This window comes from Protopterus annectens, chromosome 3.part1 (genome assembly GCF_019279795.1).
Source record: "Protopterus annectens isolate FY-2018-M chromosome 3.part1, PAN1.0, whole genome shotgun sequence".
Taxonomy (NCBI): domain Eukaryota; kingdom Metazoa; phylum Chordata; order Ceratodontiformes; family Protopteridae; genus Protopterus; species Protopterus annectens.
Genome location: NC_056732.1, coordinates 1,643,743,765 through 1,643,770,199, shown reverse-complemented (window position 1 = coordinate 1,643,770,199; position 26,435 = coordinate 1,643,743,765). Strand labels below are relative to the sequence as shown.

At 44.0% G+C, this 26,435-nt stretch overlaps 1 protein-coding gene across 4 annotated transcripts in view; it reads right to left on the bottom strand.

Moving 5' to 3' along the window:
* The window catches only part of AKAP9 (A-kinase anchoring protein 9), a 3,155,794-nt gene that overhangs the window by 1,899,832 nt on the left and 1,229,527 nt on the right, over positions 1–26,435 (bottom strand). For all 4 annotated transcript variants that reach the window (XM_044067665.1, XM_044067666.1, XM_044067667.1 and 1 more), the window contains one exon: positions 8,850–9,071. In XM_044067665.1, the coding sequence (XP_043923600.1) occupies positions 8,850–9,071 (222 nt within the window). The remainder of the gene's footprint in view (positions 1–8,849; positions 9,072–26,435) is intronic.

Here is a 26,435-nt window from a genome sequence, read left to right as displayed (position 1 = left end):
ATTGTCTTATTGGGACATGCAGGTATGCCTCTTTTAGGTCTAAAGTCACCAGCCAAGCATTCTTGCCCAGCATGGGCAGAAGCTGCTGCAAAGTCAGCATTTTAAATTTTGGAATGTCCATGTGTGTTCAAAATCGATAGATCCAGTATTGTCTGCAAGGCCTTGTCCTTTCTGGGTACCAAGAACAGTAAAGTAAAAACCTTGTCCTTTTTCCTGTTCTGGTACTGTCTGAATGGCCCCCATATCCATGACAGACGTAACTCTGCCCATTGATTTTTGGCAGATCTGGTCAACCATTTGCCATTGGCAGAGTGTGGAAATGGAATCTGTATCCCTGTGATATGATGTTTAGTACCCACTTGTCCTGGGTTATTAACTGCCAATTTTGAGCAAAAAGTGCTAATTTTCCCCCTATGGGTGCTGCCAAAAGATAAGTGCTTGGTGTAGGCAGAGGGAAGTCATTGGGATTGCTTTCTGTAGGTTTGCGTTTGATCTCCTCTACATTTGGAGATGGAAGCGCCCCATTGCTTTGACCTGTATGATTCTTGCGCCTGGTATCTGGAGCCCTTAGGGGGTCTGGATTTGCCCCTTTGAGCTCTGTCTGACACAGAGAAGGACCAATTTTTGGTAAGCCAGTGTCTACTGAATCTTGGTGGCTGCACTTGTAAGAAGTCTTTAGCAGTTTGCATAGACTTAGCTTTGTCTTCCATTTTCTTTAAAACCTCTTCTGCCTTAATACCAAACAGAGAATCATGCTGTAAAGGTGCATCTAGCAATTTGGCTTTAACATGATCAGGTAAATTTTGTTCCTTTAACCAGGCATGCCTCCTAATCACAGATCCAGTAACTGCTGCCCTGCAGGAGGCCTCTAAAGAATGAAAACCACATTGCAAAGTATGCTTTCCAACTTGTTCAGCTGCATGCAATAATTCCTGCAATTCCTTATTTTCTGCACAATCTGAAATCAACATCATTTTCTGTTTCAGCAATCCCATAACATGTTGCTGGTACTTAAGCATATGAAATTGACAGTTTAAGGCCCTGATTGCCAAGGTTGTAGATGTATAAACCTTTTTTCCCCCATCTGTCCAGTGCCCTTGAATCTCTGTCAGTGGGGGTAGGATGTTTTGCTGTTGAGGCCTTAACTCCCTTTGGACCCCGTGAAATTGTTTCAGGATCAGCAGCAGGGTTTCTAAATAAAAATTTATGAGAGTCAGGGACCCTGTAATATCTGTCAGGCTTACTGGGAGCTGGAGGTAAGGAGTCAATGGACAAGCTTGACTCTGAAAACACATCAAACACAATGTCTAAAACAGGGGGAATGGCTAAAGGCCTGTGCTGAGGGATTAGAAGGAAATCCCTGGGTCTCTTTTTTGATTCTGAGAAGTCTCGACTCTCCCAATGAAAATGCTCCCTCAAAGTATGCAAGGTTTCTCCAAATGAATAATCCTCACAAGGAGATGCAGATGGAATAGACTCCTTAGCATCAGAATCCTCATAGGGAGGTATAGATAATTCCTGATCAGAAGAGGAATCAGAAGAATTAGAAACCTGATCTGAAGATTCATAATCAGTGTCTTGCCTAGGCCTCTTATCAGGAGGGGGATGGGTACCCCTGATCAAGGTAATAAGGTCTTCAACCATTTTGATCATCTGTTTTTTAGGCATAGAGGCCTGTGCACATGGCTCATGCGTCAGTTTTTTAGTTTTAGAAGTTGCTTTTGCAGCCGTCGTCGGTTTGATATACAAATGTTGAGGACTGAATACACCCTCAGAAGCCGGTGCCTGTTCAATGGCTCCGGACCCATCCGAGGGAAATACATCCATCGGTCTAATACCTTGAGTATCTTGTAGCATGCCAGACTGCACATGGGTGTTGATAGAGGCCTGTGACCCGAAGGTAGCAGGTATCAGGGGCTGCGAAAGCACCTCACTGAGTACCGGTGAACCGGAGACTGGCTTAGGAGAAGCTTTGTCGTCAGTTTTGGATCTAGACTGCCTTTCTCTGTCCTTTTCTTTGCATTTTTTATGTACTCCAGTAGTCTGATTGCTATCCAACAACATTTTTGGGTAGTTAAATCTGTTTCCAAAATACTTTGATGCAAAAATATACCTATGCTTAATACTGTGTTGGTTAAATCTAGCACAAACCAACAGCCAGGCACGTTGTGATCAGGGCCTAGGCAAGGAATACAGTATAAATGGAAATCCTTATGAGTTATTTGCTTCCCACAAGTAATACAATTATTAACTTTTTCTGACATCGGTAAAAAGCAAGAAAAAAGTTTCCCCAACGGGGTACTTAGCTTTAGTGAAGACTTCGGTTCTGAAACTCAAACTCGAATATTTCAGTAGTCGGCCGACCAGCACTTGCAAAATGCTTCTGCTTCAGGCACCACATGGCAAGACTGAAGAAAATGGCGTTGGCTGCATGTTTTATACCCCTGATGACCTGACGTCATGGAAGAAGAGACAGCAACCAACGCAGGACCCAAGACTTTGGAATTCAGGCCGACTGAGGGCAACCTGCCAGCAGATTACCCTAATGTAATGACTGCAACAGTGAAACACGAAGAACATCCAAGCTGTCAGCATCAGAGTGGACATATTTGGGGGAGTCAGCCCTTGTGGGTGAGATATGAGGTTCTGACGAGTGTCTAGGATCCAAGGAGGTTTTAACAGATGAGGTCAAAGGAAGGGAAACCACACTTAACGAGGTCAGAACGGGGCAATGAGGATCACTCTGTTTCTCAACTGAATAGCTTTCTGTAGAACAAGGGGAATCAGAGGGCAAGCATAAAGGAGACCTGCGGGCCAATCGTGGGTTAGAGCGTCTCTCAGTGATTCCCCGAGAGGGGGAAAGAGGGAAAAGTATCTGCTGCATTTTGTGTTTGAAGGGGAGGCGAAAGGGTCGCAGCATGGCTGGCCCCAACGGCTGAAAATTTCCCCCGCCACACTCGGATTGAGAGATCACTCGTGAGGATGAAGACTGCATCTGCTCAGTCTGTCCGCAATCACGTTGGAGCTCCCCGGGATATACGTTGCGATCAGAAAGCAGTTGGAAGATGACATCCACTGCCAGATTCTCATGGCTTCGCGACACGGGGTAAGATTTGGTCCCTCCCTGTTTATGTACCAGACCACAGACATGTTGTCTGACTGGACATCAATCATTCTGGATGGAAGGAGCAGATGGAAAAGCTTGCAATGCCAACAGCACCGCTCTTAACTCCAGGAAATTGAGTTCCAAATTAACCTCTACATTGGACCACATGCCTTGGACTGACTTTCCCTGGAAGTGCCCCCCCCCCCACTCCATCAGGAAAGCATCCCTGGTCACCGTGGCGCTGGGCTGTGGAACCTGGAAGGGGCGACACCAAAGATTTTCATCGGTACTCATCCACCAGGGGAGATCTTGCTTGCAAATGTTGCTGATGAAAATCTTTGAGCTCAGGGGGTGAAGACTGGGTATCCACTGGGTCTGAAGGAGCCATTGTAGTAATTTCATGTGTAGTCTGGCTAAGGGAACTATGGGGACAGCTGCAGCCATAGATCCTAAGGCTTGAAGGATTTCCCTTGCTGACACCTTGCTTCGACAGAGTTATCACCTGAATTTGTGTCCTTAGTCTCTGAAGCCTGTGGAGAGGAAGTGAGATCAGGCTTGACTGGGTGTTGAATACTGCCCCTATGAATTCCAGTTGTTGTGATAGTTGAAGGTTTGATTTCTCCCAATATATGGTGATGCCTAATGATTTTGCTAGAGCCAGTGTGTAGCGGAGGGCCCTGACCAGAAGATGCTTGGTGGAGGTAGAGAGGAGCCAATCGTCTAGGTATGGAAACACCTGGAATCCCTGAAGTCTCAGATGAGCTGTTACCACTGCAAGACATTTCGTGAACACTCTGGGGGCCGTCGAGAGACCAAAAGGCAGGGCTCTGCTTGTCCATCTTGATATGGTGGAGGATGGATTGAATCGTGACCATGCAGAACTTGGTCTGAACTACCAATTTGTTTAGTTAAAAGAATCTTGTGTAGAACCCTGATCCACACTGGTCTGAACATCAGGAAGGGATTTCGGAGGTCTTGGATGAGTATTATAGTGGAATATGGTAGCTCTGGTAAAGAGTAAAGCAATTGGGCAGTACCTGAGGAGCGCTGATATGGTCTACCTGCGAAGGAATCTCTGGAGCCCTGGTTCCGGGGACCCCCTCTGCCCCGAAAGGGGCATCCTCCATTATTGGAACCCACTCTACCTCTGGAGGAGTCCTCACCACGTGCGTCTCAGAAAGGACCTTGAGACTTCTTGTGCCACATATTTCCGCTCCTCTGATTCCTGGAGAAGGAACGCTGAGGTTTGGAAAAGCGTAGGCTAACAGCAGACAAGGTCTTCCCATCTTGCTCACACCTGGCTAATGTATCCTTGACCTTAGCCCCGAACACAGCAGATAGCCATAGGGGCATTTAGAAAGAAAGACTTGAAGGAGTCCGCGAGGTCACAAATGCGCATCCAGGTATGGCGTCTCATGACTACGCCTGCACCCGCAGCTCTAACTGCTCCTTCGGTTGTGTGTGACAGCAACCTCATGGATGAATTAGATATAGATTCTAGGGTGGCAAGTTGGGAAGCAACTTTATCTCGTGCTTCATCCGATACTTGACCCATTGGAGTTCCGGAGAGTTCGGAGATAAAAATCTCTCTGGAACCTCGTAAAATGTGTCAGAAAGTTCAGAGACCTAACTGCGAAGGGCGCTGATGCAAAGACTCGCTTCCCTAACCTGTCCACTGCCTGGGACTCTCTGTTGGGTGGGTGAACATCAGGACTCTCTTCTGCAAGGTACTTTTTCGTGGCTGCCGCCACCACCATAGAATCCACTGGCAAAACTCTGGACCAATGGGGTTGATCCTCTGGAGGGGAAGAGTACTTTGTCTGATCTCCTGGGGATGGCCTCAACGGAGTCAGGGTTCTTCCAAGCCCGCTGCACAATGAGTTTAACCAGCTCATCGGCAGGGGAGGTCACCCAAGAAGTAGATGGCCAAGACCAGAAGGCCTGCAGGAATACGGATTCCTCTGAGGAAGGTTTGGAGGACTTCCAGTCACCTCTCTGTTTCAAGATTTCCGTGATGTCTTCGAAAGAGACATCATCAGGGGGTGACCGTGGAGACACTTCCTCATCATCGTAGTCCGTATCTTCCATGAGGGACTCCTCTGAGGAGTCCATGTGTTTCCTCTTACACACCCGTTTCCGAGGGGGCTCTTCGGTGGGAGCATCCGAAGAAGACTCAGAAAGGATAATGCCCTGGACAGGGTTTTCCTGGGCCTTGTGCTCTCAGAGTCCTGGGGGGGTGGCCTTTGACAGCTGCAGCTCAGAAAGAACTGGGGGAATGACCAACGGAGGAGGACTGCTAGCAGCAAGAGCCCTCTCCATCACCCGGAAAGCAGGCACGCCCAAAGAGGAATGGGAGCCCAGGACCGAAGAAAACAAAAATCGGAACCGGGGTCATACCCAACTCCAGACAGTCCGCCCCCGGGACGGAGCCTCAAGCAGACTCGGAGCGGTAGTCACCTTTGGATCCGCAGTCGGGGCTGACAAAACCGTCGGGACCAAGACCGGAACTGAAGGTTCCACCCCCCCCCAAACATGAGATTGAGAAAAGGTGGGTTCCGATGGAACCGACACCCAAAGGGGTCTTGAGGCCTAAGACAGACACGTTGTCGGCGCTGAGGAAGGAAGTCCTCTAGTAAAAGTTGGATGAATGAGCCTTGGAACTGAGGGATCCAAGGGAGGAGAGTATGTAGGGGTTGCTGGAGAAACAGACCCAGATCCTGGAGTGGGATAGGGTCTAAACGGATTTGAAATACCCTTGGCAGTCAGCAGCTGGTCAAAAAGGCGCACCACATCCAATTCGGAAAGGCTCCTGGTGGATCTCACTGATACTCTTGAGGGGGAATCAGGCTGGTCCAAAAAGGGGCTGCAGGCTTGTTCGGCAAACGAGTCTACAGTAGATGAATATCGGGTCCATGGTGTGTCACAGAACAGCACCAACGATTCCAATTTTGCAACTGGTAACAACGGTATGGTCAGAGCCGTGAACGGGCTCGGAGCCGAAGTTACGATTGGGATGGATGACAAAATCGGTTCCGAGGGAGTTGTCGGAACCGATATCAGAGCAGAAATAGCCAATGGTGCAGAGACAGAAACCGATATGCTGGTCGGTACCGAGGCAATAGGTGCCGTAGGCATCGGTGCCGGCATAGGAGCCGAAGAGATGACCTCGGTAATCTTCTCTGGAGCCGAGCTCCGAGCCGATGTAGTACTCGGCACAGAGGAGGCAGAGCAGTGTTCAGATGAGGACTTATGGGCTTTGTCCTTGTGACTTTTATCTCTGTCATGGGCTGGTAAAGAGATGTCTGATCAAGGACATTTCTTGTCCAAAGAAAGAGGGGATGAGACCTCCGTCACAGAAATAGCCTCCGAAAAAGGCGAAGCAAGCAGGCCCTTTAAAATCAGTTTGTTACGACGTTCAATCAGTGTCCACTGACTGAAACTAGCACAAATATCACATGGGGGTTTTGCCAACAAATGCAGAACCCCCAAACAGTATACACACTCTTCATGGAGGTCACTATTCGGTAGTTTACCACTCCAAGAAGAGCACTGTTTAAACCCCGTAGTTCCTTTCTTTTCAGACATGGAAAACTAAAAAGCCGCTAAACAAACCAAACTGAAATGGGAAGCCAGTGAGACGATAAACCTGCAAATGCACCAAATCCAGACACAGTAATACTTGTAAGCTAAAAGTTGAAATTCAACTTTTAACTTACAAGTATTACTGTGTCTGGATTTGGTGCATTTGCTGAGGTTTATCGTCTCACTGGCTTCCCATTTCAGTTCTTTTCAGACATCCCAGAACACACGCTCACAGAAAAGGGAAAGAGTGAGGAAAGAGAGGAAATGAAGAAGAGAGAAAGGAAATACCACCACTGGTAACAAGCTACCACAAGGGTAGAAAGTTAGAAATACCAAGAAATTACCAACAATGGTAAGAGAGAAATACCCGTGGGTAGAGCTGAAGCAATATAGAAATCAAGAACAGATTATAAAAAAGAGAAAAACTTTTTCAAAACTAGTAAATATTTCTGAAAAAAAGCACTTAGCTGGAGATCTCGGTGAAACGCTGCTATATGGCTGTGCGGCAATCGAGATCTGAGGTAACTGAGCAAAGGGCATTGTGGGTAGCAGCTTAGCTCGAGAGTTTCTGGTGCATGCAAGCTTGGTATAAGGCTGACTCGGTTCCGAGGGCTCGGAACCGAACCCATCAGTGATGAATAGGAAGAAGATTAACAACTTCAGATGGTATTTTTATTTCTTTTTTTTAATCAAGACAGATCCACCTTTAGTCCCTGTCTGTGTAGTAGCTGGTCTAAATATGTGGAAGGCATTACAGCCTTACAATGTCGGTGTGCTCTCCGTGGCTCTAAACCATGTCTCAGTGACCGCACAGGCATCAGCATTCTCAAGGGTGAGGAGACTGTGGAGGGAATCAAGTTTTTTCTTTAGACTCCTAGCACTGAGTAGGAACACCTTTAGATTTTCTTGGTTTTGAATTACTATGTTGAAAGTACTTTCAGTCAGGCATTGCCTAAAAAAGGCACTATGAGGGAGGACAATGTTTTAGTTAACATTCAATAGTCTAGACGGGAGAGGAGCAGACCATTCCTGGCGTGGTCTGTTGACCATCACCTCCCATGTTGACAAATACTGCACCTCCTTAGAATGACACCAGAAACTAAGCCAATTATTAAAGTCAGTCATCTTGTGTTTGTGTTGTGGCATCATCCTTGCAGAAGGTAAAATGCTGCTCAGTGCTAGGCTCATACCAGCCTGGGACACATATAGTCTAGGGAAGTACACCTCAGGTCATTTACACCCACATGGACTATGACCGAGTCATATTGGTACTTGTGGTCCAATGACCTGAGTGGGTCTGTAATTGTCTCTAACAGCTCTCCTTTTAAGGAACCAGGAACATTCTGGAGTAAAATCCCTTTCCCACTCAGGAAGGAAAGACAGGCTGAATAGTTCCCTGGTCCACCAGACACACAAGAACCTCTGAGAAATGAAGACGCTGCTCTAGAGGAGGTTGGGGAATTCCTGAAAAAGGTGTGAGAGTAACCCTGACAAATGATGGACAGAACCCAAGAATCTGAGGTGATGAACTGCCAGCTTGGAAGACAGAGGGAGAGCCAAAGGCACAAGGTAATCTGGGCAAGGGTTCAGGAAGGGGGAGTAAAATGTATTCAGCACAAAAAAGGGCATTCAGACTGATGAGTGATGATGGCATTCAGACTGGCAGCAAAGAAGTTCTGGGAAACTGCATCCATACGTCACCTTTAAGCCCTCCATCCTGTATGTGGAGCATACAATGTGATGTACAGCATGTACGAGATCTAAAGGCTTTAGTATACTGGCCAGATGTTGGGCTATCCTTGCCAGGAAATCTTAAGGTGTAGAATACTGTGATAGTGGTATAGGACACCTAATACATTCTGAATGGATGACAATATAAACTAAGTAGAAAAACTTAACTTCTACATTTTCCACTATATGACAATGTATTTTGTTAACTGATACTACGTAGGTATGTTGCTATGGACACTAACATAACCAAACATGCAGACTGATGTGGATTCATTAGGCACTGAAAAAATAATATATTGCATTTTGCAAGAATTAACCTAAACATGTTTACTTTACATATTCTAAAAGCACATTTTTTTAATGGCTATAACTAAATGACATTTGTCATCTTGCTTTCTATGTCTGCATCACATAAATATTGTAAACTTACCTCTGCCAGCTGGGCTTTTAGCTCTTCCAGTTCCGTGAGAAGCTGGTCTTGTTCTTCTCGCTGCCTTTCCAGCTGTTGGGCATGGGTGTGCCTTAGCCGTTCCACCATTTGTTGATGCTCCTGGTCCTGGCGAACAAGTTCTTGCCTCATGTCTTCAAGCCGCTCCTGGTAAACCAGCTCTGTAGGAGGGAATGCGCCAGCACGATGCATTTCTTTATGAGCCTGCAAAAGCCACAATGTACATTTACATTATTACCCGACATGCTAAACACACACGCTGTCAAATACTACCTTAGAAATTCAACACATTCAACAGAATTAAACTTGCTGCCAGAACTACTTGCATTAGCCACTGAACATGTGTAATAAGAACATACAGTTAGATGACATTTTATTTGACCTTTTTTTGATTCTCAATGGCAGTTGCAATAACTTAATTTAGTGTTAGAACAGATAAAGGGAGAGAAAAAAAAAACAGTAGGAAGAATGTTTTGTGACACAGAAGCTGGAAATGAGTAAGTAACTATTCTAATAATAACCTGCTAGGTACACTTTCCCACTTAAACTTTCTAGTTACCATGTATGCAGGGACCGCCTACCCAACACTGCATGCAATTCCTGTTGTACTGCAAAGACAGGCATTTCTAATCTTTAACTCACTTGCCCTCTCCAAAAGCAAACCTTTTACAAAAGCTGATAGTTGTATCACTCAGGAAAGACACTCCATTAGCCTGAATCACGTCTTTGGTGCCTATTGTAACTACAATCTCTCTTACCTTCACCATTTATTTGCATGTAAAATCACAGAACGTAAGGAGTCCTAACTATTACACCACACAGACAATCCAGATGCACAATTAACTGATGGTGTGTTTCACAGGTTAGAAGGTAATACAATATGATCCACTATGCAATAGTTTCTATCAGGGCCTTATAACTAAAGAAAAAACTACCATGACTATACTATTACTGAGGAGACTCTTAAAAAGGACCCAGTGATATCTAAGGCCCAATATATTACCCAGCATGTATCCTTCTCTCACTCCTGTCCATTTTTTTTCTACATAAAACGTAATAAAAGTAATAAAACAAGCAACAGTTATACCAAACTTTTCACTATCCAGCTTTTCCAAAATGTGAGTGAAAACACCAGTGCAGCGGCTGTAGTGGCTCAATAGAATAGCAGTATCACACACTTCACAACAAGCACTCAATGTAGCAGGTAACTCACAATTAAAAACATTTATTCAGTGAGAAAAACAGCTTCCATGCTCAGCAATTTATTAGACAAGACCCATTTAATCAACCAAATGCATTAAAATATTACGTACAGTTACTCCTAACAAAACAAAGTATTATTTTTAATTGCTGAATTAAGGCAATGGTTTTTGACTGCAACAGCAAAAACCAGTACCTTCAATTATGTTATTCTCTCTTAATCACCTTTACACAGGTCATAGTTAACTGTTCTCCCCCTCTACTTCCTTTACAGACCCGGTCACAATACTGCCATTAAAAGGTTTCATAGAAAAGAAAAACACCTCTAAACAGTAATTAGCAACTAACGTTTACAGTAACTTCTAGCCAGTGAAGCAGCAAAAGATATTTCACAAATACACTACCACGTTTTAGCAGGATTGCACACAGACAGGGTGTTCACTTGCATCACTGGAAATCTGGGAGCAATTAGTGATCTGAAAAGCAGGAGTGCAGGTTCTGAGTGTAGCACTCAGCAATCAGTAACTAGCTTCCCTACCTGAGGAGGAAAAACTTTTTTTTTTTTTTTAAAACAGCACAATGCTGCTCTCTAGCTAAGCTGGAGAGCAGCATTAGTGCCTCTCAAAGCATGTGTGCACACACAGAGGGAGGATGGACATCAACGCATCACGGGTGGAAATGCCACTGGGAGAATGTCCACTACATCGCTCAGGAAGCAATGAACACAAAAATATCACAGTGTGGTTACAATCAAATGACACAGTGTTGTGATGTCTCAATTTCCTCTCTAGCTTTCTCCCCCAAATGACTGACAGCTCTGTCTACTGTATTCCTTTGGTCATAGCCCAGGGTAGGGTTATCTGGACGGTTTTGACTTAGGGGGTGACAAGTACTGATCCGGACGGTTTTGACTTAGGGGGTGACAAGTACTGATCACCTGCAGAATGTTATCCTGGCCAAGAGAACCAAAAAGAAAAAAAATATACGTACATGCATTTATACCACTCGGTACAAAGCTTTTATTTAATACTGCTAACACTACTTTATTAGTAAAACTGTTCCTGTTAACTTCCAACTAAACATCCTTCATTCTGGGATCCTTACCCATACCATTTAATTTTCCTATCAGCTTCTTGTGATATACAGTGCCAATGAGGACATTCAGATACAAGACAACTACAGAAATCCCCTTGCCCACCTCAAAGGAGGTCCAGTCACAGAAAAGGATCACAGATTTCATAGATACTCCAAGGTCATAGACTTCAAAGATATTTAGTCTTAGAACCATTTATGCCTTGCCAATAGACTCCCTCTGGCTGCACCTTCTTTCTTGAGGCGGACCACGGACTACATTTCCAAATACCCAAATAGCCATCTAGCTTACACTTAAAGGAAGATAGCGAGTTGCAGTGCTTAACATGCAGGGGAAGTTTATTCCAAAGGTTTGGGAAGTGCTGGATTAGAAACCTGTCCATCCATCGTGCTGAATTTACCTGTTAGTAGCTATTTAGGTCTTGGTTCTAGTACTGGAAGAGTCACTGGATTTGCAGAGATACAGAAGATCCAAGATAACCGGGCCCCTTATGGTGTGGTAAGAGAGACGGACATCTCCTCTCAAAAGCCTTTACAACACTGAATGAAGGGACACAGCTTCCAGCCTCTCTCGATAGTTCATGGACTTTAGGCATGCAATCTTTTCAGCTAGAAACATTTGAGATCTTTACAAATGCTTTATATACTTTATGAAATGCTTCCCAAAGGGACACTATACTCAATAACTGGTCTGACACAATGCTGAGTACAGGGGAGTGATTAGTTGTAGGGTAATAAGAAGTTATGTACCTACCATAACGTTCCATGTTAGTTGTCTTCATCTCGTCTTCTTTCTTGCTGTTTGGGATCGGAGCCGATCTTCGGCTCCGACTCGGCCATCTTCAATAGCTCGAAAGCTGTTTACTGGCTCGAGGCTACCCCTTATCCCATGATGCCTAGCGATAGCTACCCAGATCTTGTTTGAAACAGCTAATCCAGACATAATAAGAGAGAAACCAGTTATCAAAAAACTGGTTGTTCCATGCATTCTAATATCTAGAATAGGTAAGAAGACCTGGCCAGAAGAATAACAATAAAAGAATACTCAGCCAGTGAAAAAAGGAACTCCTCTCAATCCACTAGGACGGGGGACAGAGGGAGGGACGCAAGAAAGAAGGTGAGATGAAGACAACTAACATGGAATGTTATGGTAGGTACATAACTTCTTAATGTTAAGTTGTCTAGCTCGCCTTCATTCTTGCTGTTTGGGACAGCGTCCCTAGCACCTAACACCCTGGGTGGCTCAGTGGAACAGACTCTTCAGAACAGTGGAACCAAAGTCAGCTCTGCTCCGGGAGACCATATCCACCTTGTAATGAGAAATAAAGGTATGAGGGTTTGCCCATGTGGCAGCTACACAGATGGAATCCATGGGCAACCTAGACTGAAAGGCTATGGAGGTGGCTAACGCCCTAGTAAAATGACCTTTCGGTTTAATTGGTAACTCTTTGTTCCTTAACTGGTAAATAAAAGTAATAGTGTGGGACAACCATCTAGATAAGGTCAGCTTGGAAACTGGGAGACCTTGTTTGTTTAAGGCATAAGAAAGGAATAATTGGTCTCTGACTTTCTTATTTCTTTAGTTCAGTGCAGGAAAAAACGCAATTGTCTATGAACGTCCAATTGATGAAGTTTGTACTCTGCCTTGTTGCTATGATTTGGGAAGAACACAGGGAGCTCTATAGATTGGTTTAAATTATTTTCTGAGCAGACTTTAGGAAGAAACGAAGGATTAGTCCTCAGAGAAACTCTGTCCTTGTGAAACACCAGGTAGGGAGGACGAACACATAGTGCTTGAAGTTCTGAGACACGCCTAGCTGAAGTGATAGCTACCAGAAAGAGTGTCTTCCAAGATAGAAACTTGATGGAGCAGGATGCTGCTGGTTCAAAAGGAGGCAGAATTAAGGAAGTTAGGACTAAATTAAGGTGCCAAGGAGGAGGGGGATCTCTCACTGGAGGTCTAAGAAGAGATGTTCCTCTCAAAAAAGCTTTACAGAGCTTATGAGACATAATGTTAGCATTTGACAAACCGATATGAAAATTAGAAATGGCCGCTAATTGTACCCTAATCATAGCGGCAGTGGCCCCGGAGTGAAACAGTTGTGCCAGGAATTCCAGAATTTCGTGGACTGAGGCTGAGAAGGGATCCACATTCCTAGACTCTGCTCAACAACAAAAATGTTTCCATTTGTTAGCATAAGTTTTTCTCGTTGTAGACTTATGAGAGGAGACGATAATCTCACGGACTGCTGGGGAAATGCTGGGAAGCCTGGCTAAGGTTGGAAGTGGAGCAACCAAGCTGTGAGCTGGAGAGTTTGGAGGGATTGATGAATCAGGAGATCTGGAATTGGGTCCAGAGTCCAGGACTGATTGAGAAGGTAATGGTGCAGGAACGGGAACCATATCTGTCGAGGCCAGTAGGGGGCAATGAGGATCATTTTGCAACCCAACGATTTTGCTTTCTGTATGAGTTTCGGTATCAGGGGAACTGGAGGAAAAGCATAAAGAAGTCCCTGAGGCCAATCGTGGACTAGAGCGTCTCTGGGTATGTGACCTGGAAGCGGAAGAAGGGAGAAGTAGTTGCTGCATTTGCTGTTGAAGGGGGTGGCAAAAAGATCACAGCAAGGCTGTCCCCATTTGCAGAAAATACGATTTGCAACTTCCTGATTCAGAGACAACTTATGAGGCATGAGGATAGCTCTGCTGAGCCTGTCTGCTATGACGTTGGATCTCCCAGGGATGTGCGTCGCAATCAGAAAACGTTGGGAGGAAATTGTCCACTGCCAAAGTCTGAGTGCTTCTCGACACAGGGGGTAGGATCTTGTTCCGCCCTGCTTGTTGATGTACCACACCACTGACATGTTGTCTGTTTGAATTGCAATGGTCCCGAAAGGAAGAGAGTCTTGAAGAGCTTGCAACGCTAAGAGCACGGCTCTCATTTCTGGAATATTCATGTGCAGATGGTACTCGTGAGGTTGCCAAGTGCCTTGGACTGTCCTGCCCAGATAATGCCCACCCCCCCCCCACCCTATCAGGGAGGCGTCTGTCGTCACTGTGACTACCGGATGGGGTTGTATGAAAGGTCTGCCCTGAGTAACTAATGGGGAGACCATCCACCAAGAAAGGTGTCTTTTGCATGCCTCCGTGATCAGGATAATGTGAGACATGGGTAGCTCTTGGAAAGACCACTGCATGAAAAGAAGCCACTGAAGAATTCTCATGTGGAAGCGCGCTAGTGGGAGTAGAAGAATGGCAGCTGCCATGGAGCCCACAGTTTGAAGGACATACCTGACTTGGATCCTTTTGCTCTGCATTAGAATTTGCACTTGCTGACGAATTGTGGACACTCTTTCTAGTGGCAACCTTGCGAACATATCCCTTGTGTTTAAGTCTGCTCCTCTGTAAGTGATAGATTGACAGGGCAACAAGGCAGACTTTTCGAAATTTATTGTAATACCTAGCTGAGTGCAGGATGTGATTGTATAATCCCGCGCTTGTAGAAGTTGATGCCTGGTGGTAGCAGTGAGGAGCCAGTCATCTAGATATGGAAACACCTGGAATCCTTGACATCTCAGGTGAGCCGTGACCACTGCCATGCATTTGGTGAACACCCTGGGGGCTGTGGTGAGACCAAAGGGCAGAGCTCTGAACTGGTAATGACTAACCCCCCATCCAAAAGCGAAGAAATCTCCTGGAGCGTCTGTCCATCTTGATATGGTAGTACGCGTCCTGAAGATCTATCAAGCACATCCAATTGTCCTGACCCAGGAAGGGTAGAATGGACTGTAGCGTGACCATCCGAAACTTTGTTCTTTGTACAGATTTGTTTAGTCTGCTGAGATCCAGGATCGGTCTCCAGTCCCCTGTCTTTTTTGGTACCAAAAAGAACCTTGAGTAAGTTCTGGATCCGTGTTGGTCTGTGGGGACTTCCTGGATGGCTCTTTTTTCTAGCAGTTTTGAAACTTCTATTACTGCTTGCTCCTTCAGATTGGGTGGAACATCTGGAAGGGTCTTCTTTGACTGTAAGGGAGGTTGATGGAAGGGAATTTTGTAACCTCCGGATATAATGGACTGTACCCATCTGTCTTTTGTTAAATTTTGCCAGGCTTTTGGGTACAGTGAAAGTCTTCCCCATGACTGCCTCCAGAAGTGAGCAGCTGGGTAACCCTTCAGGGATGCTGGAAAGGCTTATCAGAGAAAGATTCTCTGTTGCCCTGATTCTGCGGACCCCTTCTGCCATGAGGGCAGCGTCTATTATTATTGTTTCCCCCTCTGTCTCTGGTGGAAAAATCACTATGTGTGTCAGGTAAGGCTCCCTGAGATTTACGGAACCACATCTTCCCACTCTTCTGACCCTTGGGGTAAGGTCTAGAGGGAGTGAAAAAACAGACTCCCACGGCAGAGAGAGTCTTGCCTTCTTGCTCACACCTAGTCAACGTGTCTTTTACCTGTGGCCCAAAGAGAAAGGAGCCATCAAAGGGGGTATTGGTGAAGGATGCTCGAAAGGGTTCCGCAAAGTGACACAGCCACATCCACACATGCCTCCTAAAGGCTACACCCGTGCCCGCGGCTCTACTCGCTCCATCGGCTGCATAGGATATGAGCCTCATGGAGGAGTTAACTACAGAATTAAGCATCGCTAGCTGGGAATCTACTTTGGCTTGTGCTCCCTCAGCTGTAGGATCTTGAAGGGCATCTCCAAGCTCTTTAAGGAGATCCCTTTGAAGTCGAGTAAAATGACATAGATAGTTCAGTGACCTCATGGAGAAGGTCACTGAAGCAAACATTTGCTTTCTGTACCTGTCCATCATCCTAGACTCCTTTTTAGGAGGATGAACAGATGAAGAGGTCTCCGCTAACTCTTTTTTGGTGGCTGCCGCTACCACCATGGCATCAACGGGCACACCTTTAGAAAGGAATTGCTTATCCTGGGGAGCTGTAATAAATTTACCAGGTCTCCTCAGAGTTGGTTCCAATGTGTCCAGAGCTGACCAAGCCTTTCGAGCCACTACGGACATAAGTGGGTTGAAAGGCGGAGAAACTCAGGAGGTGGAAGGTCGGGAACCGAAAGCATCCAGGAATACAGACTCATCCTCGGTAGGGGCTAGGGGATTCCAGTTCCCCCTCTGCCTAAGCATTTCCAGGATGTCTGAGAAGGAAACATCTTCAGAGGGGGATCTCGGGGACCCTTCCGATTTATCTAAGTCTGTATCAGAAGTGATAGACTCAGGAGAGTCAATGTGCTTCCTCTTGCACTTCTTCTTCTGAGGGGGCTCCTCTGAGTGATCAGGGGAGGCCTCGGAAGAAGAGGAAACACCCAATGGGGTGTCCTGGAGCATAGGTTCCCTACGCTTGGGGTCTGGATGAGGAACAGTGGTTGGCACAGACACTACGGGGGACAGAGCCAGTGGGGCTGATAGTGGAGCTGACTCGGGGGGACAGCATACTCCGCATGACCTCAAAGGCGTCCCTGCCTCGAGGCAGAGAAAGCTCTGGTTCCGAAGAAATAGGAATCTTTCTCCGTGCCGAGGGGGATGGCTCCGAGGCCGATGTTGGAGCCGAGCTCACCTGTGCCGATGCTCCGAGATTGAGAACTGGGTCGGACAAGGGTCCGATGCCACTTGCCCCTTCGGAGCTGACGAGGGAGCCTCGGCAGCCAGATCCCTCGATGGAAGGTACCATCGAGGTAATCGGAGCCGACGTCGGAACCAAAGGAGATATAGTTATCGGAGCCGACGGTTCCACTACTCGAACCCCAACAAACTCCGGCTCCGAGCTCAATGGAGTCGGAGGAGGAACAGAAAGGGAGGTGGATGGAGCCGATACCTGTTGAGAAGGGCTAGACAACATTTTAGCTAGTGCCTGTGATTTTAGCAACCTACTTACTACTCTCTCCACATCATGATCAGGCAGCCTAGAGGATCGAGAGGAGTATGAAAAGCGGTGGCTACGTTCACTTTGCAACAATGGAGAGCCAGGAGCCGAATGAACTGACTCTAACGAAGGGGACCTCAGCCTTTTATGGCTCTGAGATGGCTCCAAAACATCCGATGGAGCCGACGGAGGGGTTGTCTTGTCGGTGCCAGCCGGAACCGACATACTCGGTAAATCCTGTACCGGGGTCGGCTCCGAAGGTGGAGCCGACGGTTTAGTGGATTTTGGGGATTTCACTGGCTGTGAACTCTTTGCTGGTGAATCCTGAGGTTTTAACAGACCCCTAAGGATCAATTTATTCTTCCATTCCTGCAGGACTCTTGGACTAAAGGCATGACAGATAGAACAACAGTCCTGCAGGTGAACAGCACTCAAACAATAAACGCAACTAGTGTGCCAGTCTGTCAGAGACATTTTCTGACAGCACGAGTCACACTTTTTAAATCCAGATACTTTAGCTTCTTCAGATATATCACCATAAAAAACCAAACACCAGAAGAGAAACACAATTAGAAAAAAATTTCTACTCTAGTCAACAACAGACTATGTAAAAATATATATAAAACAAACCCCCCCCCTTTTTTTTTGTTTTTATCGAAAGTAAAAACAGAGGACAGGAGAGCCTCTAAATTAAATGGCTTCCTTGGGAAGGGAGTGGAGGAGGGGAGAATTCTCTAACTTAAGCGAGTTCTACTAAAAGGGACTAAAGGAGAACAACGTACTCAACAATAAACACTAGTAAATAAAACTAAGAAAAGATAATTTATCTAACAGTTTATAGAGTATAAGAATATAATTCTATACAAAAAATTTGAAAATACAAGCCTGAGCCAGAAAATGACACACCTCGCAGCTGAAGCGGCAAACGAGATCTGGGTAGCTATCCCTAGGCATCATGGGATAAGGGGTAGCCTTGAGCCAGTAAACAGCTCTCGAACTATTGAAGATGGCAGAGTTGGAGCCGAGGATCGGCTCCGATCTCAAACAGCAAGAAAGAAGGCGAGACAGACAACTTAACATCAAGTAGTTACCTCACAAAACTGCTTGCAGTCACCATAGATGACAATTTAAAGTTTGAGCTTCACAAACAAAACTGTATACAAAAATCTCATCAAAAGCTTGGTCAGCTATATAGAGCAAAAAAAAAAATTCCTTACTCCTCTTAGTAAAATCATCCTAGCCAACTCTTACCTTCCCTCTCTTATCTTTGGCTCACCTATTTTGATGAACATCTAGATCTCTCTTAAATCACAACTGGAACAATGCTATAATAAGATAAGACAGCTACATTTGAAGGTAACCTGCCTCATAGGGCTCATAATTGCCCAGTATTACATGCCCTCAACTGGTTGCAATGCCCATGCACAACTTATTCTAACCCATAAAATATTAAATAACCCCTCTATCTGCCCTTCTGTCTCCTCAGTACTTCTTCACTATCGCCAAATCACCCTCTGCACTCTCAAGACAAAAACTTGCTTGAAATCTCTAAATGAAAATAAAACGTATGGGACGAAGTCTATACTCACACTGAATATCCAACCTAGGGAACACTTTTCCAAATTCAATCAGAACTATATCTAGCCTCCATGTATTTAAGTCCTCTCTCAAAGATTTTCTCACTAACTCATGACTATGCCCATGCACCTCACCTGTATGATCCACAGCAACAAATACCTCATTTTTTTTACTAACCTTTCATCATACTGTCTAGCTATACCTCCTAACACTTGCCCTCTCCCACTCTTGGGGGCGGACTTGTAGAATCTTTTTTTTATTATTATTTCCTAGCATAGAAGACTATGTTACTAATACTTTTGTAAACACTGATTGTCACATTTAATTGCAATTTTTATTTGTTACATCACTGGTGTCTCCTCATACTTTATTGTATCCTATGTATTCCAGTCTCAAACTGCATGTATATATGGTTTTTAAATGCATCTATACTACTGTTTTAGGTGTGGACTAGGCTAATGGCCCTGGAGGCTTTACAAGCCTAGCCCATAGGATTACCCTGGCATCGTGCCACCCAACCTTAGCTCCCAGTGCCTCTGTCAAGTAGACCCAGTGGAGTGATCCCCACGGTGAATTTTCTCTTGATGTTATTTAAATCTGGAGCTTTTCTCCTGAGATCCTCAACTGAAAATAAGTATTTATTTCCTAGCCAGACTTCCCATGTAAACAAATGTCAATACATATATGAATAAATTAATAAATAACTTTTTTAGACAGGATATTCCTTTTGCAATTAGCTGTGCTCAGTATAAAGGATTTCCTGATTACTATTACATTATGGACAAAGAGATGGTATTAATCCAAGTTACTAGGTCCCTGACTACATTTTCATATTGTAATGATGTGTTGTCGAGGGGACTGGTTGTCTCACAAAAGTGACAATACTACATATTTTGGAATATAGATTGGGACCATTTTAGTATACCAAGATTTTACAATCAAGCTTGACTGGTCAAATCTTGGCTCTGTGAAATCACTCTGTCAACAATCTGTTAGGAGTCACCCATGAATACCACTAACCTATTGTGGAAAATACTTTCCATAATCTTTCCAGAATATTGCCTGTCAAGAGCATTATCATAAAAATGCAAACTTAAAAGACAAATGTAAAATAAAACTGATACTTTAGACACTTCAATTAACACGTTAAATTCAAAACACAAAATGACTATATCTTACAATTCTCACATCTGATCTCATACTACATCCAACAATAATTAAAACTAAACCAGTGAATTAAAGCAGCCACATAACATAAAACACAATAAAAATTTACAAAAGCTCCAGCTCCAATACAAACTTGTACTATTATTATTACTACTACTCACAGTGACAGATAATGAATTAAACTCCCTGGCCCTGCTATGTTTAAAAGTCATACATATCAAAGAGACGCTATCTAATCTTACAGACCAAGGAATCACAAATTCTGAAGGCATGATCACTGCACTGTTTTTGTTTGTGTCTTTCGGCTTTTCCCGGTTAGGGGTCGCCACAGTGGAACTCCGGTCCGCTAATGATTGGCAGTAGATTTTTATGTGCTGGCTTGCCGGGCCTAACGCACAACCTTCAACGAAGGAACGCCCATTCATGCATGTCGCCACACAGAAGACGCTCTAATTAAGAATTGAATGGGCAACGTCTAACTGTGAGGCGACAACGCTACCGCAGCACCACCACCGCAGTATACGATCACTGCACTAACAAACTCAAATATTTGTTTTTTCACACTCTTATAAACCATACTTTTTCTGCATTAAAGAATAATGCTTCAAACCGGATACTACATTTTGTTGCCATCTAACAATAGCTCATAATCTTGTCCATCTAATAATAGCGTATAATAAAGTCTAGCTAAACAGTAGCTTATAATCACATCTCAACAGGTAAAACCCGACAAATATGTAAGACAGAGGACAACTGCCACTGGACAAAAACTCTATCACCTTCCACTTACTAGACACCAGACCTATTCCTACTAGTTACAGCTCAACTAGCTACCTGGTGTTCTGTTACCTAACACACCAAGGCACATACTACCATACCGTCCTACCACCGTGTATGTTCCTCCTCTATCTAGTCTTAATCTCGCTAAGACCTGTAAAATGGATATCGAAGCTACTGCATCTGAAAATAAAAACTTTCTAAAGTGAGTTCAATACAGTTAATAAGCACCTTAAAAGTGGAGCTGATATAATACTAAAAAATAATATCCTTTCTCAAGAAGTTTATAAGTCCACAAGACCAAATCATATTACTAGGAAGGATTAATTACCAGACCTAATAATATCTAACAAGATATTTATAAACCTAGAACTTATAAACTCAATGCTATGGAACAACTTGTTACCACTCCCACAAGAGGGGAAAACATACTGGACCTGATCATCACCAACATGGGGGCTCTATGCTCCAGACCAGAAGTGTCTCCCTCACTGGTAAGATCAGACCATAAACTAATCTCACTGGATATTCACATCCCGACCCCACCCCCTGCCCAGAAAACCACAGTGAAAAACTTCTCTAAAGCAAATTTCACACTCCTCAAAACCGAGGTGGAATCCTTCAAAGCCCCCGGGCCTGTGGAAAATACGGCCCAGACCGCAGAATCCTTTATAAACGCATTCTATGAACACCTTCAGGAATACATGGATCATGCAATCCCAAATAAAACCAAGACCCAATCCTCCAAAGGCAGGCGTCCTGTCTGGTGGACCCCAGCCATAAACAAACTATACAGTAGAAGGATAGAGCAAAATCCCAAAAAGGGAAGGCATCTCTGATCAGTATTAGCAAAAAACTACGGGCACTCATAACATCGTCTAAGGCCAGCTTTGAGAGAAAAATTGCACAGGACACTAAGGATAATCACAAGGCTTTCTTTAGTTATGTTAGGAACCTGGGTGGGAATTCCCAGATATGCTCAGAATGAGTCCAAAATGACAAAAAATACACCAAACCCACAGACATTGCCAACATCCTAGCTGACAGGTTCAGCACAAACTTCTCCCCCCCCTCCCCACCAAAAGGGCAAATATCTATCCCAGTAGAGTGCTGCCCCCCTGACATCTCAGATGCTCAGGTAAGAGCATATCGCCAAAGCAAAAAACACAGCATCAATGGGACCAGACGGTGTCCCGGGCTGCGTCCTACATGAACTCCAAGAAGAGCTAAACCCAAACATAAAACTACTGTTCAATCTCAGCCTTACGACAGGATATGTACCCAAAGAGTGGCGTACAGCAATAGTGGTCCCTCTCCACAAAGGTGGTGCCTCAACGGATCCTGGAAACTATCGCCCCATAAGCCAGACTAGCTTGGTCTGCAAAGCTATGGAAAGGATCACCATGGACCTCATAAATAAAGATATTGGGGACCTACAGACACTGGATCCTACCCAGTTCGGCTTTGTTAACGGCAGATCCTGCCTCTTAAACCTGGTCGATTTCTTTGAAACAGTCACCAAGGCCATTGACGAGGGGAAGGTGGTCCACACAGCCTACCTGGACCTCGCAAAAACCTTTGATACAATACCCCACTCGGGCATTATAGATAAGCTCACCAGCTTAAATATAAACCCCTATGTCACTAGATGGGTTGCAAACTGGCTCAAGGACAGAACCCACATGGTTAGAATTGCTGGAGCCATGTCAGACTCCAAACCAGTTACAAGTGGCATCCCACAAGGCTCAGTCCTGGGACCTCTCTTGTTCGGTATATATTTCTCAAAGGTACAGGCCAACACGGAAGGACTGTGGCTGACCAAGTTCACAGATGACTGCAAACTAGGCGCCATAATCGACTCTCCAGCCGACACAAGCATCCTACAAAAGGGCCTCATAGAAAAAGACAACTGGTGCCAGAGCCATGGCCTCAAGCTAAACGCCAAAAAGTGTATAGTCATCCCCTTTGGCAAAAACAAAGTGCCCACAAATTATCACATAGGTGGTAATCCATTAAGTACCAAAGAAGTAATTAGGGACCTGGGGACCCAAGTTGATAGCAATCTCTCATTTGAAAACCACGTGGCCAAAGTGGTTAGAAAAACATTTTATATAGTCCACCTAATCATGAAGGGATTCACATCTAGATCAGGGGAGGTCATCGTCCCTCTTTACTCATCCCTCATCAGGCCCATAATTGAGTACAATGTCCCTTTTGGGATGTACCTTACCAGACACCTGCAGCAACTGGAAAGACCCCAAAAGTACCTCACCAAGAGGATCAAAGGGCTCAAACAGATGCCATATACTGCCCGGTTAAAGAAACTGCAGCTCTACTCAGTGGCATACCGCCTGCTCAGAGGCGATCTGTGCCTCATGTATAAAGCCATGTCCAACCTGGAATTAATGGACATGCTGCACCTCAGAAAATCCAAATCCCATCAAGCTACGCGCTCGCGACTTGAACCTCAGCATTGAAATAAATAGGACATGCTGGAGGGACAGATTCATAACCCAGAGGCTCCCTTCACTCTGAAATAAAATCCCAGTCCAGGTTAGGCAGAGTCCCTCATTGACTCTCTTCAAGAGGAATCTTGATGAGTGGATGGGAGATCGTAGGTTTACCCCGGGTATCACTTCTGTGTCACTGTTAGACAGAGGCACAGTATACTAACCTCGAAAAAGGGCATAGCAAAATTCATTTAAAATGGGAGGCGTAAGCCAAACACACTCTGGCTAGGCTTATAAATGCCCTAGGGCAGATAGCCTAGTATGAACCTATGAACAAGACGGGCATAAGTCAGTACTGTCAATCCATTCACCTTCAGTGGCTGACCATTTCCATGATCTGTTTTGGAGTATACAAACAGAATACAATTTTAGAACAACTAGCTACTAAAAAGTAGGCATTAGAGATGAACACAGAAGACCCTAAAGAAGCCCTTAAACAGTTTCAATAATTAATGGGATAGCTCACTGCTACACATTTCCCATGGCTGACAGGTGATACATTAAATGCTGGTTAAGACCAAAGCTAAAGAATATCATGGAACTTTATAGCACAGAACAAATGAAAACAAACTAGCTCTAATAATGCTTACTGAGACCTTTTCCAATAATCAGTTAATCAGTTAGATGGTATGAACCATATAAAGAGGAACAAACCAAGAACTTGGCTCTCAGAGGATTTTTTCAATGAAAGTTAACACCTTTGATGCCAGAACTTCAGTCTACTTAGAAACAAAATAACACTAATTCACTGACTCAGTATATGTTCAGTGACACCCCCATGCATCCCATCCAGTTACTTCAAACCTTTGACAAGAAGGTAGAATTGTAACACGTTACGAAACTTGACAGAATGTTCACTGTATCGGGGTGGTCTGCGTCTAAAATATTTGAAAGGAGCAGTCATCTTTGTTTCCAAACTACTGATCCAGATCGTCAATTAAGTGCTAAAAAGCTGCTTTCTTCTCAAACCACATGGAAGCAAGTTTTTATCAAACCTCTGCTTGAGACTTAATGTCCTACTCTGCTACAAATAACTACTCAACTCACCCTTATTAAACTTCTTGTAAATACTGCACCACAGCAATTTCAAAAGTGCCTGAACAAGCACAGCAAGTTCCTAGAGAACAGGATGGTTTTAGAAAAGTTAGCAAGACCATTACAGTTTAATCAGGATCCCCTTCCATTGTTTCCACCTTTCACCTAACCCCTAAGTGAGTACTCCCCAGTTCAGTGTTACAGACTCTGTATATTCCTCCCTATGCCTGTGTGGTCAGGTACTCCAATCTTGTCCCTCTGCCTAAATAAATGTTAGCAGGACAAGGTATACAAATATATTAATGCACTTACTGCCCTTATGGCCCAGTTCTAGCGGAATGGCCAGAGGGTATGAAATGGATCCGGTTCTTTACCAGGGTAATAAAACACATTAAAACATAAAAACACAATAAAATTAAATGTTAAGGCCCACTGTGAGTAAGGCTCTCCTCTTCACTCCTATTCTACTATTACTTTTGAACTTATTGACACTGCTCTTCTCATTCGTTGCTGAATATGGCAACCTGAATACAATGGTTAACTACCAAGAACACCATGTTTATGTTAAACAAGAAGGTCAACATTTCAGTTTTTGCTTTCCTTTCATCATCAGCAAATGATTAAGCCTTTTACCTCATTTTAACAATATACCATCTCCCCACCACCATATTTGTTTCTCCTGCCACTTACAGACAGCCTAAATTCAGGCAGAATCCTATATCAAGTTCTATCCATTGCTGCCTACATTTTTGTTCTACCCACACTTCATATCCCTGAACTAGTTTAAGATGAAACCGACTCATTTTTACCTAAGGTTATGGCATTGTGAAGTGTCACAGCCTACTAAACTCTTCCTTTTTTGCCCCATTCATTGTCAACTCTTATTTCCACTTCTTACTAAGTGAACTCCATCCATTGTCTCAGAAGTGATGCTACTGAAAACCCCGTTCATACCATTTCACTTTAAAGAAATTTATGTTTTTGTATCCCACAAAATAGCTTACACAAGGTCCTCAAATAGAATGAGATACACAGGGTTGACAGCATACAGCCTTTGATCATCCCATACATTTCCCCAGTCACTTATTTTACCATAACCTTAATCATTGTAGCAATCCATGGATTCTGCAACAAGCTTTCTTTGCCTGGTTTTTGGTACAGGCAGCACTTCGGAAAAAGCTACTGCGCTGCTAACTCCCAGCAGTTGCAGTGGTGGCTTTCATTCTTTCCTGAATGTATCAGCAGCCATATCATTTGTTCCCATACTCATAATCATGATTCAACTCAATTTTTTGATGGCTTTCAACATGGTTTATCTGTTCTAGTCCATGTTAGGTTCAGGTAGTCTCCACCCAGACTAAACTCCTGGACTAATGCAATGTGTAATGTTTTGTATGGTGGGTTCCTACAAGAAGGGACAGTGGAATACATCAACATAAACCATTATTTTGCAACTCACGGAAACAATACTACCAACAGGCAAAATGGGTTGCATTCTTTTTTCATTGTGAGCATCAGACTGTTCAACACTTTGCAATGCAGGTCAAAGTAGCTAAAGGTCTTGTTTTGGAGAATACTACAATAAACTCACAGAAACAATAACGGAAAAAGAGAAGGTCCACACTACTAACTAAACCAAAATTGCACAAACCTGGGCCATCTTGAAGAACTCAGGAAACAGCAAGTACAAACCAAAGAATTTTATTAATCCACATACAAAAAAACAAAAAAAAAAAACAATTTAGTGCTTTCATCCTTAAAGGACCTCATCAGAACTGGTAACTAAAAATCTGGCAATCCTTGTATAACCACAACTCATAAAATGGCAGTTTAAAGCTACAATTTCTGTTATAAACAGCCTATGAAAACTCATACTAAAAATTACCAAAAATCATACAGCCACCTACATTTACAACAAAACTAAATAAAATACAAAAAAAGGAGGCACAGCACACAAACGGAGCCAGGGAACAGCGTGTCTATATAACAATATAAAATGTAGTCATTCACCATATGCACGCTCTCCCTTTTTAGAGATGCTAAAGACACTCCAACAGCTTCAAAAAGGTAGATTCCAATATGCTGGCAATCACTGCTATCTTAAATGTAGGCAAACACAGTCCAGTAGTAAAAACAAACACGTTTTTATTTCGGAACGACAAAAGTGAGCGCTTTCGCCAATAGGCTTCTTCAGACTTATAGAATAGCACTCATGTACCACAATTTAAATACAACTTCCTTTGTAACGATTGGTTGAGAACCATCCCTGGTTAATTCGCTAATCATGAAGCTTCTAAAATAAATGTTACTCAACCAATTATATATACAGAGATAA